The 18,177-nt window shown below is 48.8% G+C and overlaps 1 protein-coding gene across 6 annotated transcripts in view; it reads right to left on the reverse strand.

The window, feature by feature from the left end:
- Positions 1-18,177, reverse strand: part of PTK2B (protein tyrosine kinase 2 beta) — a 107,680-nt gene that overhangs the window by 27,713 nt on the left and 61,790 nt on the right. For all 6 annotated transcript variants that reach the window (XM_060273198.1, XM_060273197.1, XM_060273196.1 and 3 more), the window contains exons 4-13: positions 17,106-17,193; positions 14,937-15,016; positions 12,695-12,757; positions 11,080-11,134; positions 9,677-9,817; positions 6,995-7,069; positions 4,481-4,582; positions 3,588-3,705; positions 1,693-1,732; positions 722-768 (exon numbers count right to left, since the gene is read on the reverse strand). In XM_060273198.1, the coding sequence (XP_060129181.1) occupies positions 722-768; positions 1,693-1,732; positions 3,588-3,705; positions 4,481-4,582; positions 6,995-7,069; positions 9,677-9,817; positions 11,080-11,134; positions 12,695-12,757; positions 14,937-15,016; positions 17,106-17,193 (809 nt within the window). The remainder of the gene's footprint in view (positions 1-721; positions 769-1,692; positions 1,733-3,587; positions 3,706-4,480; positions 4,583-6,994; positions 7,070-9,676; positions 9,818-11,079; positions 11,135-12,694; positions 12,758-14,936; positions 15,017-17,105; positions 17,194-18,177) is intronic.

The raw sequence follows: 18,177 nt of genomic DNA on the forward strand, positions 1-18,177 counted from the left end.
GAGGGCGCCGGAGAGATCGCGCTGTGCCTGCCCGCCCGCCGCGCAGCAGCGCCGCACCCACCCGCCCACCACGCTGGGAAACGGGGCGGAAGGGCACCAGAGAGATCCGGCGCACCATGGCGACAGGGGCGCTTAAGACGGCGCTGCCTTGACTTATTGGGTCAGAGGTGGAAGAAGGACAACAGGGTTGGGTGGGCCCCCTCTAGGGAAGGGTGCTTCCATCCTTCCACCGGCTCTCTGAAGAACTACTCCTCCAGTGCAGTGTTTCTCAACCTTTTTTGGGCCACGGCACACTTGTTCCGTGAAAAAAATCACGAGGCACACCATCATTAAAAAAGTTAAAAAATTTAACTCTGTGCCACCCTATATTATAATTATGACTGTAAGAAACACTTGCCAAATATTGCTTTCCGGCGGGTCAGTGTCGTGTATTGGCGGCCGCCAGGCTCGTTTGCACTGAGCTTTGGGAAAGAGGAGGAGAAATATTGCTTTCCGGTGGGTCAGTTCTCAATATTGGCGGCCGCCAGGCACGTGACAATGCAAATCGCCCTTCTCGTCGCCGCACGTCGCGGCACACCGCCAGTGTCTCGCAGCACACTAGTGTGCCGCGGAACAGTGGTTGAGAAACGCTGCTCCAGTGGCTCGGTTTGCAATTCATATTTTTTTCTGAAGCAGCCAGTCCTCATGGATTGAATGGTGGGATAGACAGGATTCAACTCACCCCCACTGAAGCTCTCTCTCAGCGTGGCCCTCCTCTCCTCTATGTGCCTGAGGGCAGAAAGAGTCTCCGGTGAAGACCTGTGGATCTTCCCCGCCTCCCCGCACACCCCAACATTGTCCAAAGACCAACTGCTCTGTTTGCCCCTAGAGTCCTGGGGAACAGGAAAGCTATCCCCCCAGTGTTCCTTGGGGGGTGGGGGTGGAGTTTGCCTCCCTTGGGACAATGTTGAAGCAGAGGACTTGAGCCAGGTGTGGGGTGCTAATCACAAAATCTTCTGCTGTTGCTGCCCAAAGATAGGCTGCCTCCAGAGATGGAGGTTCCACTCAGTTGCCGTGGCTCACAGTCGTCAAGAGGACCCTCCTCCTCCTCCTCCTCCTCCTCCTCCTCCTCCTCCTCCTCCTCCTCCTCCTCCTCCTCCTCCGTGGATCTGCCTATCTCTTTTCTTTTAAGATAAGGGCTGCAAGAACAGCCTGCTGGATCAGGCCAATGGGCCATCCTGTTCTCACAGTAGCCAACCAAATGCCTCAATGGGAAACTTGGAGGCAGCATCGAAGCGCAAGGGCCCTCTCTCTGCCTGTGGTTTCCAGCAACTGGGATTCAGAAGCACAGAGCTAGTGGTCACCGATAGCCCCCTCCTCCTCCGTGAATTGGTGTATTCATCTTTTTTAAAGCCATCTAGGTCGGCGGCCGTCACTGTCTTCTGCGGCAGTGAGTTCCACAGTTTACCAATGAGCTGCATGAAGAAGGACTTCCTTTTATCTGTCCTGAATCTCCCAAGATTCCAGCCCCTTCTTCTAAATTCCGCCATCTTTCTAGGCGGTCAGAAGTCTACCTCTGCTCAAATTTGGTAGAACGCGGGGAGTGATTTCACAGCCAGAAAAGGGGGTGCCCCCTGCTGTCTTCCCCCTGCTTTCTGGGACCCAGCCCCATGTATGGTTACAGTTCCCTGGATTAGAGGGATTCATACTTACTGTACTGGGACCTGGGGCAGGCTGATCCTCTTATCATTCTCTGTGGAGAAGGAAGAGCGAAAGGAATATCAAGAGAGCACATGCAAAACTCAAAAGCTTGGGCTCAGCTTCCCCATGCTGCTGCTGCTGCTGCCAGACGGGATTGCTTGCTTCTTTTCTTGCCTCCAAATCACTAGGGACTAGTATATTTCCCTTATTCCATCCCATTCTTCTCCCAGGTGTTTCTTTGCTCAGTCCCATTATCCACCCCACCAAATAAACAGGAAGCATCTCTAATCTGGATTCTGGAACAGTCAATTGCACACCCTCCTGGAAGCATTCATGGCCTGACAACGCCAGCCCCACCCTCTTGCTGATATAGAATCGTAGAGTTGGAAGGCACCCCAAAGGGTCATCTAGTCCAACCCCCTCTAAGGCAGGAATCACAGCTCAAGAATCCATGGCAGGTGGCCAACCAACCTCTGCTTAAAAACCTCCAAGGAAGGAAGGAAGGAGAGTCCCCCACCTCTCATGGGAGACTGTTCCACTGCCGAGCAGCTCTGACTGTCAGAAAGTCCTTCTTGGTGTTTAGTCGTATTCTCCTTTCTTGTCACTTGAAGCCATGGGTTCGAGTCCTACCCTCCAGAGCAGCAGAAAACAAGCTTGCTCCCTCTTCCACGTGATAGCTCTTAAGCTTTGTGAAGATGGCTCTCCTATCTCCTCTCAGTCTCCTCTTTTCCAGGCTAAACAGCTCCTTCAACCGTTCCTCACAAGGCTTGGTTTCCAGACCCTTGATCATGTCAGTCGCCTTCCTCTGCACATGCTCCACGAGGGATCATGACATTGATGGAACACAGTGTGTGCTTGCCCATTATCTGATAATTACATACAAGGGCATCAAGGCCCCGCTTTTGATCTTTTCATATGAACCTTAAGAAGAACCTGCTGGATGAGGCCAATGCCCAACCAGGTGCCCCAAAGGAAAAGCTGGATTTGAGCAATCATTTAGTAGCTTTGCTGCCTCCAACTGTGGAGCCAGAGCAGAGCCATCCTAGTTAGTAGCAGTCAACCATAGCCCTCTCCTCCTCCTCCTCCTCCTCCTCCTCCTCCTCCTCCTCCTCCTCCTCCATGAATTTATCGAATCCTCTTTTAAAGCTATCTAGGTCGATGGCCATCACTGCCTCCAGTGGCAGGGAGTTCCACAGTTTAACTAAATGGTGCGTGAAGTACCATGTCGCCTCTTACTTGCCTTTTCTCTAAGTTAAAAAGTCCCAATGCTGCAACCTTTCTTCATAGGGGAGTCACCGCTGGCTGCATGTTCGCTGAAGGTTTATTTATTTAGAGGATTTATCGACCGCCCTCCAGCATTTCCTCCCAGGAGGGCAGACAGGTATAAGAACAAAGCAATACAATAAAATTCAGGAAGGTCTCCCCTGAGTAAACCAGCTGGACCACAAGACGGCAATCAAACCCAGCTGTGTGCGATGTTGGAATATCTGGGCAGATAAAAAGGGAGCTTTCAGGTGGCTGTTCATCGAGCAGGAATTGTTCGTCCAACGTTTTTGCAACAACAATGCCACTTGGCGGTTGCTATCCTGCACTTCCCAGTGCAAATTCCTTTCTCATAGGACATTTGGGTCACTAAATGGTGGCATTGTGTAGGCTCCGAGCCAATTTTGTGCAGGATCAGGGCTCGATAAACAGCTCCACCTGGAGGCAATCACAGGTCATCTGGAACTAGAAACATCTCAGAGCAGACACTGGGCAAACTTGGGTGGCAAGGGCATTCCACCCACAAGGTGTCACAGTCAAGAAGACTCCCTCTCCACACACACACACACACACACTGCCCAACCTCAGAGGGCCTCAGGTGAAGATGGTAAGGCTTGGCCAGGCTCAAGGGCTTGCTTTCTCACCTCTGTTGGGACGGACAATGAGAGAGGTGTCCAGGCCCCCCTGCAACCTGCAGTAGCCATCGATCAAGTCCGCCATGTTCTCCGCCTCGGCAAGAGAGGCTGTTTTGATCGCCAAGGACTGCAAAGCAAAAACAAAAAGGGAGAGGGTGTCTGTTTGTCAGCCTGGGGAAGAAGACCAAAGAGTCCAAGGACTGTGGCTAGAGTTTCCTAGATCAGTGCCAGGACCACCAGGCATGGTTTATAATCAAGAATTATGCCTCCAGCAACTGCTAGAGGGCACCAGATTCCCCCAGCCCCATCACTCTCCAGAGATAGGTACACATCTGTTCATGTTGTCCTTCTCACTTTCTCATCCTTCCATTTTTGTTGTCACATTTCCACAACAGTTTTTAATGTTTGATGTTTTATTGTGCTTTAAATTCTGTTGGGAGCTGCCCATAGTAGCTGGGGAATAAATGAATTATTATTATTATTACAGTGGTGCCTCGCTAGACGAATTTAATTCGTTCCACGGGTCTTTTCTTATAACGAAAAATTCGTCTAGTGAATCCCATAGGAATGCATTGAATTTTTTTTATTTATTTTTTTGCCCATAGGAACGCATTAATTGAATTTCAATGCATTCCTATGGGAAACCATGATTCGCTAGACGAATTTTTCGTAAAATGAATTCGTCTAGCGAGGCAACCTCCACTCGAGAAATCCTTTTGTTAAGCGGAAATATTGTTAAGCAGGGCATTCGTTAAGCGAGGCACCACTGTAGTATTTCAGTGCCCATTTCTCCTGTTTCACCAGCACATTTGCCAAATACATCCCCCTCCCCTTGCACGCGATTTCCCCATATACGATGAATTTCTGCTTTATTTTCCCACTGTTTTACCCTGCCTTCTTACCTGGGGGTTCCCCGTAAGCCCCAGCTGCAAGAGAGCTTTGCCTTCCTCTGCGGCTGAACACTTTATGGATTTGATATGCTTGAACTCGGCCAGGCAGGTGGGCTGCAGTGAGTCATAAACAAACAGAGGAGTTTTCATTTGCAACAGCAATCAATGAAGTCTGGGTAGGTGGGCGGGCGGGAGGACGCTGTGCAAAGGATGAGCGTGGCAGAACATCAGCACCCTGACTCATGCCCACCCATCATCCCTTCTAAATCCTGCAGGTGAAAATTTACTGTGCATCCTACATATGTCTACAAAGTCTTGCTGCATTCACAGGTGCTTACTCCCAGGTAAAAGTGGGCGCAGTATGATAGATTAAGGCTCTGCGGTGAAGCCCCCAAAATCAACCCACACACTGTACTTGACAATGTGTTTAGTTCGCTAGCTCTTTCCTCTGGCAGAAGCCAAGATGCTGGGTCAAATGCAGTGGGTTGTATCTGGCTAAGACACGCTCAAAGAAGAGCCATTCAAATTGGTTATTAACTTACGGTAAAGGTAAAGGACCATAGGTGCCAACTCCCAGATTGAAAAATCTGGGATCGGTGCAGCGCGACACCAGAAGTCGCGCTGCGGCCATTTTGGAACTGGGCAGAGTGGCACCGGAAGTTGCTTCTACGCATGCTCTGCCCATTTCCAAAATGGCCACAGCACCATAAGTCGCTTCTGCGCATGTCCAGAGACTCCAGACAGGCGCAGAAGGAGCCTCCCCGGGCCAGTAAGAATCTGGGGGATTTACGGGGTTTTTTAAAATCCGGGCTGCCAGTGGGAAACGGCTGGAAAAACGGGGGTTTCCCGGGGAATACGGGAGACTTGGCAGCTATGTAAAGGACCCCTGGACGGTTATGTCCAGTCAAAGGCAACTATGGCATTGTGGCGCTCATTTCGCTTCCAGGCCGAGCGAGCCGGCGTTTGTCCACAGACAGTTTCCCGGGTCATGTGGCCAGAATGACTAAACTGCGCATGGAGGACCGTGACGAGTGCCAGAGCGCACGGAAACGCCGTTTACCTTCCCAGCACAGTGGTACCTATTTATCTACTTGCACTGGTGTGCTTTCGAACTGCTAGCTTGGCAGGAGCTGGGGCAGAGCAACGGGAGCTCACCCCGTCGCGGGGATTCAAACTGCCGACCTTCCGATTGACAAGCCCAAGAGGCTCAGTGGTTTAGACCACAGCGCCACCCACGTCCCTTATTAACTCAACGTCTGTTGATTTCAACAGGGGCATGACTTAGGGGTGGCTTTGCAAGACCTGAGCTCCTGTCAGGTAAATAAGGCAGGCTTTCCACATCTGTGCTGTTAGAGGCTACTCACATATAGCATGCATTTCCCCCCCTTTCTTTTCTTTATTTTATTTTGACAAAGTAATAATCATAAATAAATAAGAATACACTTGTGCACCCCACCACCGAGACCATTCCATTGTAACTATCCAACCTCCCAAAATTTCAACACCTCTTGCGATGGTTTGACCCCTTTTCTGTTTTAACAGTACAAATTCTACAAACACCCTCCATATCTCCTCAAAATCATTTCTCCCGCATATTCCCCATCTTACCTTAATGGCACATGTTCATTTATCGTTAATAGCTATATCCCACACCTCTTTATACCATTCCTCCATTTTTTTATTCTGCTTGCCCCTTCTACTTCCTGGCTATAATAATTCGTGCAGCTGTCAGTAAATTTGCGAGCAAGTTCTTCATAGCCTGTGAACCTTCCATCCCACTGTAAACTGATAATAATGCTACCTCTGGACTTTCGGTCAGCTTTAACCCAGAGATTTCTGTTTTCACCTTAAACACCCTTTGCCCTCCAAAATTGTACATATTTACACTCCCACCACATGTGAACACAATTCCCTGTTCCCTGGCACCCTCTCCAACATAACACCAAATCTTCCTTGTTTATTTATAGCGTGCACGTTCAGATCAGAGACTGTGATCTACTCCCACTTTAGAAAAACTGGAAGTGATCTACCCATTGTAATTTCCAAGTGTTGCTGAGCTTTCTTTAGGGGGGAGTGCACAGATTTTGGGGGCTTATTTTGGGGAGAGCTGGTCAGAGTGGTTGAATTTTTGGGGGGATCGAACAGCAGCGCCCCAACAATCACTTTAATTGATCCAGCAATCGACCGGAAGCACACCCGCGACTGACTGGTAGATCGCGATCGACCTGTTGGATGTGCTTGATTTATAGCAGGCGTAGGCAAACTCGGCCCTCCAGCTGTTTTGGGACTACAACTCCCATCATCCCTAGCTAACAGGACCAGTGGTCAGGGATAGTGGGAGTTGTAGCCCCCAAACATCCGGAGGGCCGAGTTTGCCTATGCCTGATTTATAGCATGCATTCTGACTCTCACGGAGCCAGGCCACAAAGCAAAACCATAAAGAAGTATCACACAAGAATGCTGGAGAATGCATGAAAACGCCTTTCCCCCAGTGCATTGATGGAATCACCTTCCCAAATGGCTTACCTTTGCTTCTTTGCTGGTCATTTGCCGGATGCCCTTTGGCCCGATCACCAGGTCTACTGTGATGCTCCATCCTTGCTGAAAAAAGGGGAAAGAGAGGATAGCCATTTGGGGGCGAGGGACTCTCCTGATGCTCACTAACCCTGGTCAAGTGTCCCCCATTGACAACGAAATGGAATTTGGGCTCAGGCTCCCAGAATTCCCTGCGACAGTTCTGTAAGGTTTAGGAGTTTCAGAAATCCGGGACATTAATGATCGATTTTTGCACAGGAATTCTTCACATTATTTTTTTTGTAAACACATTTCTAACAGCAGAAAAAAAGAAAGAAAGAAAAGCTGGTAACCACAGTGGAAAAAAGAGGTAAATTCACAATCATGAGACTAGTCCGAAAATAATATTTTTTCTTTGCAATTCTAAGTTGTTGTACACTGATTTTCATATTGTTTTAATATTTATGATGTGTTTCAATTGTGGTAACCCACCCTGGGACCTCAGGGCAGTGGTTTTCAACCAGTGTGCTATAGCACCCTGGGGTGCCCTGAATGTTGGTCAAAGATGCTGTGGGCAACACTGGCCTCTGACCCTCTTTCCTTCCCTCCCTCCTCTGATGAACCTCTCACATCTCTGCCTCCCAAAGGCTTGCACAGCTGTTTGTTGCAGCAGCCCTGGCTACAAGCTCCACAGGCGAAGGGTGCCTCTGGGGCTGGCCAGGGGGTGCTTCCCAGGCCCCTGTGGGGCAGTGTGAGGGGGCACCTCTCTTGGGGGCAGGTGGGGCAGCTCAGAGACCAGGGTGGCAGCAGCAGCTGCAGCTGCCCAGAGGACTCTCAAGGAGAGGGGAGAGGCGAGGAGACAGAGGGAACACCCCGCAAGAGAAGGTGTTCGAAAAAGGGTGAGAGATTGCCAGCTCTGCAGGCAGGGGGGGGGACGTAACTGGGCTCCTGAGCTCCACAGGGGGACAGCAGAAAGGATGCAGTTGGTCAAGGGACCGTGGACCCAAAGAGGTTAATAATAGCCTCACAATTTATCAGCAAAGACTTAAGGTCTCCCACTTTTTAAAGAGTATGATTCAAAGCCGAATTTTAAAACCAAAACACCAAAGCTCAAAACTGCAGTTTTGCAATGAAAGCAACTGCCGAGGTTTTGCGGATTTGAAATTTGACTCAGCTCCAGTCTCGTCAAGAGCGTAGGCTGCGCTTTGGCTCTTAAGCTTCGCTTGAATGTCAAAATAGGAGAGAAATTTGGCGGGAGAGAGGCAGGGCGCATGAACGTCAATCTACTCTGCGCACAGTGGGCTTCCACTGCTGGTTTCTGAATCCATGTGCGCAACCCACATCTATCTCGTAGCTCCTTAAGAAATGCCGTCTTTTAATACACTTCCCCCCCAAACAAGATTTGTCTGGCTGATTTGAAAGCATAAGCCCGAGAGGTGACAGGATAGCCATCTTCAGATATCTGGAAGATATCTGGAAGATAGAGCAAGCTGGTTTTCTCCTGTTCTGGAAGGTGGGACCCGAACCAATGGATTCCAACGACAAGGAAGGAGATTCCAAATAAATATCAGGAAGAACTTTATGACAGCAAGAGCTGTTCATGTGGAGGGCTCTCCTTCCTTAGAGGATGTTAAGTAGAGGCTGGATGGCCATCTGTCACGAATGCTTTAGTTGAGATTCCTGCATTGAGGGGGTTGGACTAGATGACCCGTGGTGTCCCTGCTATGATTCTAAGACACATGGAGACATCCACAGACACCTGCTCTCAGTTCACTGGTGTACACAGACAAATTGGGTCCTCCCTAACAAGAGGGCACGTGTTGTGGTGTGACCTGGCAACCAGACCCTGTGTTGTAGGTGGGAACGTTTGGATGGCCACAACACCCTATTGGAGGTCTCATGATGCTAGGTGCAATTAGACCAATGGGATGCCAGCAAATTTGCATCGAGGGGCCTCTATTTAAGCCCATGCATGTGTCCCTGAGCTTCCTCTTTTGGGCCAGTGTATCGGAACACCCGCTCACCTCTCCCTATGCCGTCATGTGTCGTCTGTCGTTGGGACAGGGGCATGGCAGGAATTTTCCCCACTTGGCTGATTGGCTGGTGCCATTTGGCAAATTGTCACAACTTGTAAGGTGGATAGGCTCTGGTTCAGGAGATAGGGGTGGCAGAGCGGTCTGGCCATCCCTATGCAACGGGTATTCTGTTAAAGGAATCCTGGGACTCTTGGTTGGTCAACCCTGAGAGGGGTTGTGCCCGGAGCCAGAGTCCAGGGGGGCACCTGGCTGGTGGACTGGTTTGACCCCGCCTTCCACTATGCTGGGTGTTTACCCAAGGCTGACCTATGGTAGTGTCCTGGGTCAGCGCTGCCTGCAAAGGTGCAGGGAGCTAGTCGAACCAGAGCCTATGCAACCGCTCACTCGATTGTAATCAATAAAGTTGTGGCCTAAAATTCTGCCAAAAACCAAAAAAAATGAGTCTTATCTGAATTTATTTGGGGATGGTTAAAAGGTCTACACACGCAAATGGGCATCTCAAAAACCCATCCAACTTCACTGATGCAATGGGCAAATGTGATTTGAGACACATCGAGAGGAAACAACCTCGCTGCATTTTTAGGCCGGCAATGTGTGCACAGACAGAGCCATAGCCTGGGGCTTGAAGGGAGGCGGGAAGAGGCACCCAGAAACTTACAATCAGATCGCAGCGGTAGCTTTCCTGGTCAATGTTGGCGATGGTGGAGAGAGTGCTGAGGAACTTCAAGATGCACTCGTCCTCCCGCAGGAGAGCGTACTGCTGGAAGGTCTGCTGGATCATCTTGCGGAACTGCTTGGGCTGCGGGGAGGAAAGCAGAGGAGGAGAACCCTTTGTTGTTTTGATAAATACCCTTCGTTTTCAGGATCTCTGTACCAGTTCGTTCCACGGTTTCTAAGCAGCCTGCAGTCCGGTTGCAAAAGAAATACTACAGTAAAGAGGAAGCCTGTTAAAACTAACCGTGAAATCTTCTAGTTTTCCTAAGTCAAAGAAACAGCACTAGCAGAGGACAGGGGATTAATGTGGTGCTTCTTACCCGCTGCCAGAATTATTTGTCAAAACCGAGAGAAGAAAGAGGACATCATCCCTGAGAGAATCGATCTGGGAGCTAGTATGCATAGTGAAGTTTATATATACAGTGAGAACCAGAGAGTGCAGACCACAAGAGAGCGTCTTTATCAAGAAATTGAGGGCTGGGGTTTTTTTTATCATGTACTGGAGTAATACCATACAGGATAATGTAAACCCGTTTCCATTACTCAGAAACATGTGATATTAATTTATTATTTTTGACATTGGTATGGAAATCTGTTCCTATACATTCAGTTCTAGATAGCAGTTTGCACTTTTATCGTATTTGGCATCTGTTAAAATACTTTGTTATGCTATAAATAAATACATGTTTTAAAGAAACCTCAAAAAAACTAACCAACCGTAAATTCAGAAAATTGGAACAAGCCTGCCAAAATGAAAAGGTCTTCCTCACTGGGTACCAGATGTTCAACAGGGAGGGGGCCCGTCCGATCCCAAATGGGAGGCAGTTCCGCAGAATTGAGCCCGCCAAGACTGAACACACGGCTTCTGCTGGACACATAGAGACCACTAGCAGAGACCCCCCACCCAAGATCTCCGTGACTGGGCTGGGATCTAAGGGGTCAGGTGGTCCCTAAGGTATCCTGCACTCAAGTAGTTATGGGCCTTGTAATTTAATGCAAGAACCTGGCTCGGTAACCTATGGGCAGCACCACGGCTATGCTGGTTGGGGCTGGTGTAGGCCCAAACCTCTGGAAGGCACCCGTTTGGCAAAGGCTGGGTGAAAGGTGAAGCAACCATGAAGCTTGGGGAGACTAGGAGAAGGCCACATCCCACAAGGATTTCCTCCCCACTTAACCCCCCACTTAATGTTGTGGACGCTGCCTCCTTGGAGGTATTTAAGCAGAGGTTGGCTGGCCATCTGCCATGGATGCTTTGACTGAGATTCCAGCCTTGGACTGGCTGAGCCCCAGGGTCCTTTCCAACTCTATGAGTCTATGAACATTTTTGACACCCAAGGCACCTCTCACCTTCAGATTCTCCTGCATCTGCCTTGGGAAGAACAGATCGAGACCCACTTCCTTCCTGGGAAAGAGAAAGCAGAGAGGGCTTTACGTAGTCCCTCGAAATGCATTTGAGGCAACAAATAGAAGAAGACGCCTTCACCCCAGTATGGATCACATACAAAGCCCAACAAGACAACAACAAGAATCTGCCGACAGCATACAAATCAATTTGGCTAACTTGATCCAAAACAAAAAACATACTCCACTCACACTGTTATGGCGACTGGCATACCTCAACGACTATGAATGCTAACCTTCCGGGCGCAACGGGAACTTAGAGGGGAAGGGTGTTATGTACTAAGCTTGGATCCTAGAACAATAGGCAAGTAGGATCGTAGAATCCAACAACTGATTGGCTTGCAGGAGAAGACCAATCAGGCTCCAGGAAGAAGTTAATCAGCCGATTATGCTGGTAGGATTGTAGAATGCAACAACTGATTGGCCTGCAGGAAAAGACCAATCAGGCTCCAGGAGGGACGCAGAATCAGCCAATCAGACGGGACTCATTGTGTAAATAATGTATATAAAAGCCTGAGGTTTGGGGGGCATTTTCATTCACTGTTTTACAAGCTGCAATAAAGAGCATGAAATCACTACAGGACTCTGAGTATAATTCACACACACACAAACAAATCTCACTACAGCCAACCAAAGACAACCGGACACCCCCCAACCTCTCTCGCCACCAAGCAAATACAACAAGCGAATAGTAAGAGAACCCACACAAGTGACGCTGACACAAAACCCTACACATACACTAAGCAGAAGAATAGAAGCATTGCCACACGACCCACTCCCCATTCCCCTTCCCCTCTTTCTCCCTCTTTTCTTCCTAACCTAACACTGTATGCAACACTAATGCCTCACAACAAACGAAACTGATCTGTAGAAAACACAGCTTGAAAAAAAAGAGACAATGCGAGTATTTTTGCCAACCAAGTAATCCTTAATAAAAATATATTTAAAACAAAACAAAACATGGCGGACATTATGAAAGTGCCTTGCACTCCTTGGGAGAGAGACATCTCATAGGAAGGATTCTACGATTTGAAAACGCTGAATGAGCTTTCGTTACCTCTGGAAAATATTTCAGCGGAAACACAATTTAAACTGAAATTAAGGGGGGAGAGCATGCAGAAGGCCTCAGGCCTCAACGCCCACCATCTCCAGGCTGGGGGTGGGGGGGCAAAAGACTCCCACCAGGGCCGTCTTTAGCATATACGCCGCCGGGTGCAAAGATCTGCCCAGCCCCCCCAAAATTGTTGAGCTTTTTTTGGGGGGGAGCCAAAGTGCTGAGCTTTTTTTAACACGAGGGAGTATCAGAGTGATGGGGGGGGACTTTTGCTCCATTGCTTTTCACTGCCGCCGATCAAGAGGGACAGTTTACATTTGGGGGCCCCCAGAATTTGGCGTCCGGGTGACCCACACCCCTCGCACCCCCGGATAAAGACGGCCCCGGCGGCCATTGGCAGTCAGGATGGGCAAGACAGAGTAGATGAACCAAGGGCTTGACTTGGTATCTAAAAATCAAAGAGACCCAAGGAGAAATGGCACACATGTAAGAATGTTGTCTACTTACTCTAGGAACTCGAAGTTGGATTTCTTGTCCAGAGCGTTGTGAGGCATGTCCTTGTAGAACCTCCTGGGGGTGGGGAGAGAAATGTGAGAGGTGGTCCAGATTAGACGGGAGGGGAGTGTGCAGGTGGCATCATTCAGGTGGGTTCAGATTGCAGGGATAACTAACTGGGGTCCCTCTGCTGATGGCCCTGAAGCCAAGCTTCCCCTGCCCAGGGCATTTGTGATCCAGTCGAATTCCAAATCTAGTGCAAAAACCATTGTGTTATTTTGGATGGATACAACGACAGCCACCAGAATACTCATGGCCCAGAGATGGAAAGACGGAAAGGCCCCAACCAGAGAGGAATGGCAAGCTAAACTGATGGGACTATGTTGAGATGGCAAAAATGACTGGAAAAATCAGAAACCAGGAAGATCAAGATTTTAATAAAGACATTTATCTTGCATTTGGAAGACCACTGTAAACAACAGGACTTAAAGAACGCTTGTGAGCTAACAGAGATCTAAGATATAAATGTTAAATGGAAAATACGGAGGATATAAAATATGCAGCAAGAAATGTTAAATTTGGAAAGCATGGAAGGGTGGAGGGAGGTCTAAGGGTGCAAGGGAATCTTGTCTCTGTCTTTTTCTTTTGTTAATTATACTTGATAGAGATTAAAAAAACAATTGAAAAATTAATAAAAAAATTATATATATAAAAGGTATTTTGAATTAACTTGTTTCCCAAAACACCCCTGGTTGTTTGTTTGTTTGTTTGTTTGCTGTTTGCCACTCGGGGCTTCCTGCAGGAAGGAAAATAAGTTAGAACTAAGCAATAAATGAATCATGCAAATGTGTCAACTGCATATTTAAATTTTTAAAAACACTCAAACGGTAAATATCAAAATCCTGGGCTGTGATGGGCTGCCCCAATGGAAGGGTTTGAACACTGAGATGGAAGGTGGCCAAAATCAAGCTAGATGCTGGGAAAGCTCACATTTTGGCACTGGAAAAAAGGGTTTTCGGTGAATTTTGTGACATGTGAATTTTGAAAGCCACAAACTTTCCAGAGGGGGTTGCACTCCTGAAGACTCTCCCTGGTGAACAACGTGGGTCTCCAATGCTTGGGAGAAGAAAAGGAGTGGCATGCTCCCCACATTTTCGAATAATGTTGTGGCTCTCCATGTGTGTACTGGAAGAAGCAAAGATCACCCGTGTCGAAGCAATGATTCTTCAACATCAACTTCGTTGGACTGGTCATGTTGTGCGGATGCCTGATGATCGTCTTCCAAAGCAACTACTCTATTCCGAACTTAAAAATGGAAAGCGTAATGCTGGTGGTCAACAAAAGAGGTTTAAAGACTCTCTCAAGGCAAATCTAAAAGAACGTAGTATAAACACCAACAACTGGGAAACACTGGCCTGCGAGCGCTCCAACTGGAGAACAGCCTTTACCAAAGGTGTCATGGGTTTTGAAGACACCCAAACTCAGGACGCAAGGGAGAAATGTGCTAAGATGGAGGCATGCTTGGCAAACCCTCACCATGATCAACTCCTCTCCAGAAACCTGTGGAAGGACGTGTGGATCCAGAATTGGCCTCCACGGTCACTTACGGACTCATTGTTAAAACCATGTTCGTGGAAGACACTCTTACTCGGCTACAAGGGATCGCCAAAGAAGAAGCTTACGTGAGAACAGAGCACCGTGTAATCCATGTGCCAATGATAAGAACATAAGAAGAGTCTGCTGGATCGGGCCAAAAGGGCACCATCTAGTCCAGCAAACTGTCCTCACGGGGGCTGACCAGATGCCCCACAGGAAAACCCACAAGCAGGAGCGGAGCACAAGAGCCCTCTCCCCTCCTGTGGTTTCCAGCAACTGGGATTTGGTAGCCTTGCTTCTGAAATTGCTCCAGAGACACACATGGGAGTCACTCTTTGCACCACTGTAGCGACAATCCTAAATAGGCCCAATTTCTTTCTCCTGCACCTGTCCTGTACTTATTCGGTCTCTCTAACTTTCTTTTGGGTTCCCTCAAACTCCTACTCATGATTCTGGGGGCTTCCTGCAGACACAAAATACTCCTTTCCTCCAGCTCGCCCAGTTCCGTTGCAGAGTAGGGGACAGGTCAGTCCTTTTGCAGGAGCAACAAGTTTTCTGTGATGGTGTAACCCCAGAGGCAGGCAGGCAGGCCGGCAGGCCGGCAGGCTGCTCATGCGCTCGGTGTAACCTCCCCCCGCCCCCCAGCAAGCCCACCTACCTGAGCTCCAGACAGCCCAGCTGAAGGGCCATGCCCTCACTCACTTTGCTAGCGTACAGTTGCATGTACTCGCTCCGGAGCTGGAAGAAGCAGAGATATGAAAAGGATCAATTAAGGAGGCGGAGGAGGAGGCCTTTGTGACACTCACTTCCCCATTCCTCCCCGCAAAGAAGGAACAGTATACCTGAAGGAGCGTCTCCACCCCCATCGTTCTGCCCTTACACTGAGGTCCAGCGCCGAGGGCCTTCTGGCGGTTCCCTTGCTGCGAGAAGCCAAGTTACAGGGAACCAGGCAGAGGGCCTTCTCGGTAGTGGCACCCGCCCTGTGGAACGCCCTCCCATCAGATGTCAAGGAAATAAACAACTATCTGACTTTAAGAAGACATCTGAAGGCAGCCCTCTTTAGGGAAGTTTTTAATGACCGATGTTTTAATGTATTTTTAACCTCCTGTTGGAAGCCGCCCAGAGTGGGCGGGGTATAAACAATAAATAAATAAATAAATAAATAATAATAATAATAATAATAATAATAATAATAATTCCCTTCCGTCCAAAGTGGCATCTAAACAAAAGAGCGACCCACACAGTGAATTCCACATATTAATTGTCCATTCTACAGCTTGAATCTACGTGGAGCCTGGAGATTTTCCACCTGACCTCCTTAAAACAAGGAATAAACTCTGCCCCACTTCTGGCAATGTCAGTCCTGCTGCATATGAGGCGAGGGCAACAAATGCCCTTTCCCACAGTGGACCAGACACTGTCGGAAATTCTGCAACACCGAACTTCCTTTGCGGGTGGGGAATATGGACAGCAAGACCTGGAACTCGTGGCTGCGCGGGGGGGGGGGAGTTCAGGGCCAGCTGGGAAGCTCTGCAATTTGCAAAATCCTCAGAGCCTAGGGCTTGCTGATTAGAAAGTTGGTGGTTCGAATCCCTGTGACAGGGTGAGCTCCTGTTCCTCGGTCCCAGCTCCTACCCACCTAGCAGTTTGAAAGCATGTCAAAGTGCAAGTAGATAAATAGGTACCACTCTGGTGGGAAGGTAAACGGCGTTTCCATGCGCTGCTCTGGTTTGCTAGAAGCAGCTTAGTCATGCTGGCCACATGACCCGGAAGCTGTCTGCAGACAAACGGCGGCTCCCTCAGCCTATAGAGCGAGATGAGCTCCCCAACCCCAGAGTTGTTCACGACTGGACTTAACGGTCAGGGGTCCCTTTACCTTTACCTTATCAAATGCAAACGCAGCTTTCCCCATGCCTTGGAGCCTAAGTTGCGAAGAGGTTTGCACCCAGCACATCACCGAGACTGCTCAGCTTCAAACCAAGCTCTTGCTACTCACTGAGCCCCCATCGTTATGAAGAAGAGAATGTTTTCTGAACAGGCAGGGTGAGGCAACCTCCCCCAACCTGGTGCCCTTCAGATGTTTTCCATCACCCAGCTGGGGCTGATGGGAGTTGCAATCCAAAACATCTGGAGGGCACCAGGTTGGGGAACGCTGGCTGCTAACAGATTCTGAGTGATATGAAAAGTGACAGCCGTGCATGAGATTTCAGCCGCAGGCACTGCATACCAGACATTTCCACTGCACAAGGTGTGCTTGGACTGTGCAAAGGGGCTTTACTTTGCCGGGGGGGGGGAGGGCATCCCCTTTTGGGGTTTCCCTTCTTGGGTGCCAGAAAGTGCATGCCACGAAGCAGCTGCTTTCGCTTCCATCCTTGCAGCAGAAGAGTGCTTTCCCTTAAGACGCTGATAAACACACCAAATTCGATGCACACAGGAGCACAGGAAGATGCTTCATGCAGGAAGATCCTCAGTCAGTAGAGCATGAGACTCTTAACCTCAGGGTCGGGGGTTCGAGTCCCACGTTGGGCAACAGATTCCTGCACTGCAGGGGGTTGGACTAGATGTCCCTCAGGAGTCCCTTCCAACACTACAATTCTATGATTCTACCTCTGTTCTGTCCTGCTGCTGGCAGTAGATCTCCTGGGTTTCAGGCTCGAGTCTTCCCCAGCCATACCCAGAGACGCCGAGGATTGAACCTGGGGCATTCTGCATGCCAAGCAGCTGATCTATGGCAGACCTGCCACCCTTTTGCCCAGATGCAGAAGGAGAGCCACAGCACCACACGGTTCAACGCAGCTGCACCCAGGATATACACAAGGGCTCCAACCTGCTGGTAGAAATACAGAAGCGTCGTCCGATCCTCTTGGAAGCGTTCTACGTAGTCCTCTGGGAGGTAGCGGATCTGGAGGTCGTACCTTAAAAGGACAGGACAGTTTTATCTTACGATACCCATCGTTTCATCTGACTGACGATCACATCCATCATCTCACACCTCTCCTTGGAACTCACCGTCCCCAGAGATTGCAGCACACAGGGGTTCTCAAACGCCTTGGTACTCAAACAACTTGGAACCCAAACACTGCAAACCCACAAGTAAGTGTTCCAGTTTGCAAACATTTGTCGGAAGCTGAACGTGCTCCGTTTTGAGTGTTACGCTTCCGATTTGAGTGCCACACTTCCGTTTGGAGTGTTATGCTGAGGTCTGTCTGTTTTTGCTACTTCTTTTGCATTTTTGTTTTTGTGGCTTTTTGTTTTTGTGACTGTGTGGAACCCAGTTCAGCTACTGATTGATTGATTGTGTGACTGCAGTACATTGTTTATTACTTTCACTTTATGGATCAATGGTCTCGTTAGACAGTAAAATTCATGTTAAATTGGTGTTTTAGGGGTTGCTTTTGAACGTCTGGAATGGATTAATCCGTTTTGCATTACTTTCTATGGGAAAGCGCACCTTGGTTTTGGAACGCTTTGGTTTTGGAAAGGACTTCCAGAACGGATTACCGTATTTTTTTCATGTATAAGACTAGGGTTTTTTCTTTTAAAATTAGCTTTAAAATTGGCCCTCGTCTTATACATGGGCAGTGCAGAGTGGGCCTGGGCAATTGGTTGCAGGTGCGAGCAGATTTTCTGTGGCGACAGGGCGGGTGATTGGTGGCTGTGTGAAGGGCTGTTTGCGATTGGCTGCCTCAACAATTCTGTGTCATCTCCCCCCATTTTCTTAAATCTGAGTCCCCCAAAATAGGGGGTGTCTTATACATGGGGGTGTCCTATAGACAGAAAACTACGGTAAGTTTGAGAAGCAAGGTACCACTGTAATTTCAACTTAAAGACTGCCCAATTACTGAGGTTGAGCTGAAAGCACTCGGGGCTTCTCCTCACTTCCTTTTTGCCCCACACTT

Source organism: Zootoca vivipara, chromosome 3 (genome assembly GCF_963506605.1).
Source record: "Zootoca vivipara chromosome 3, rZooViv1.1, whole genome shotgun sequence".
In the NCBI taxonomy this organism is placed as follows: domain Eukaryota; kingdom Metazoa; phylum Chordata; class Lepidosauria; order Squamata; family Lacertidae; genus Zootoca; species Zootoca vivipara.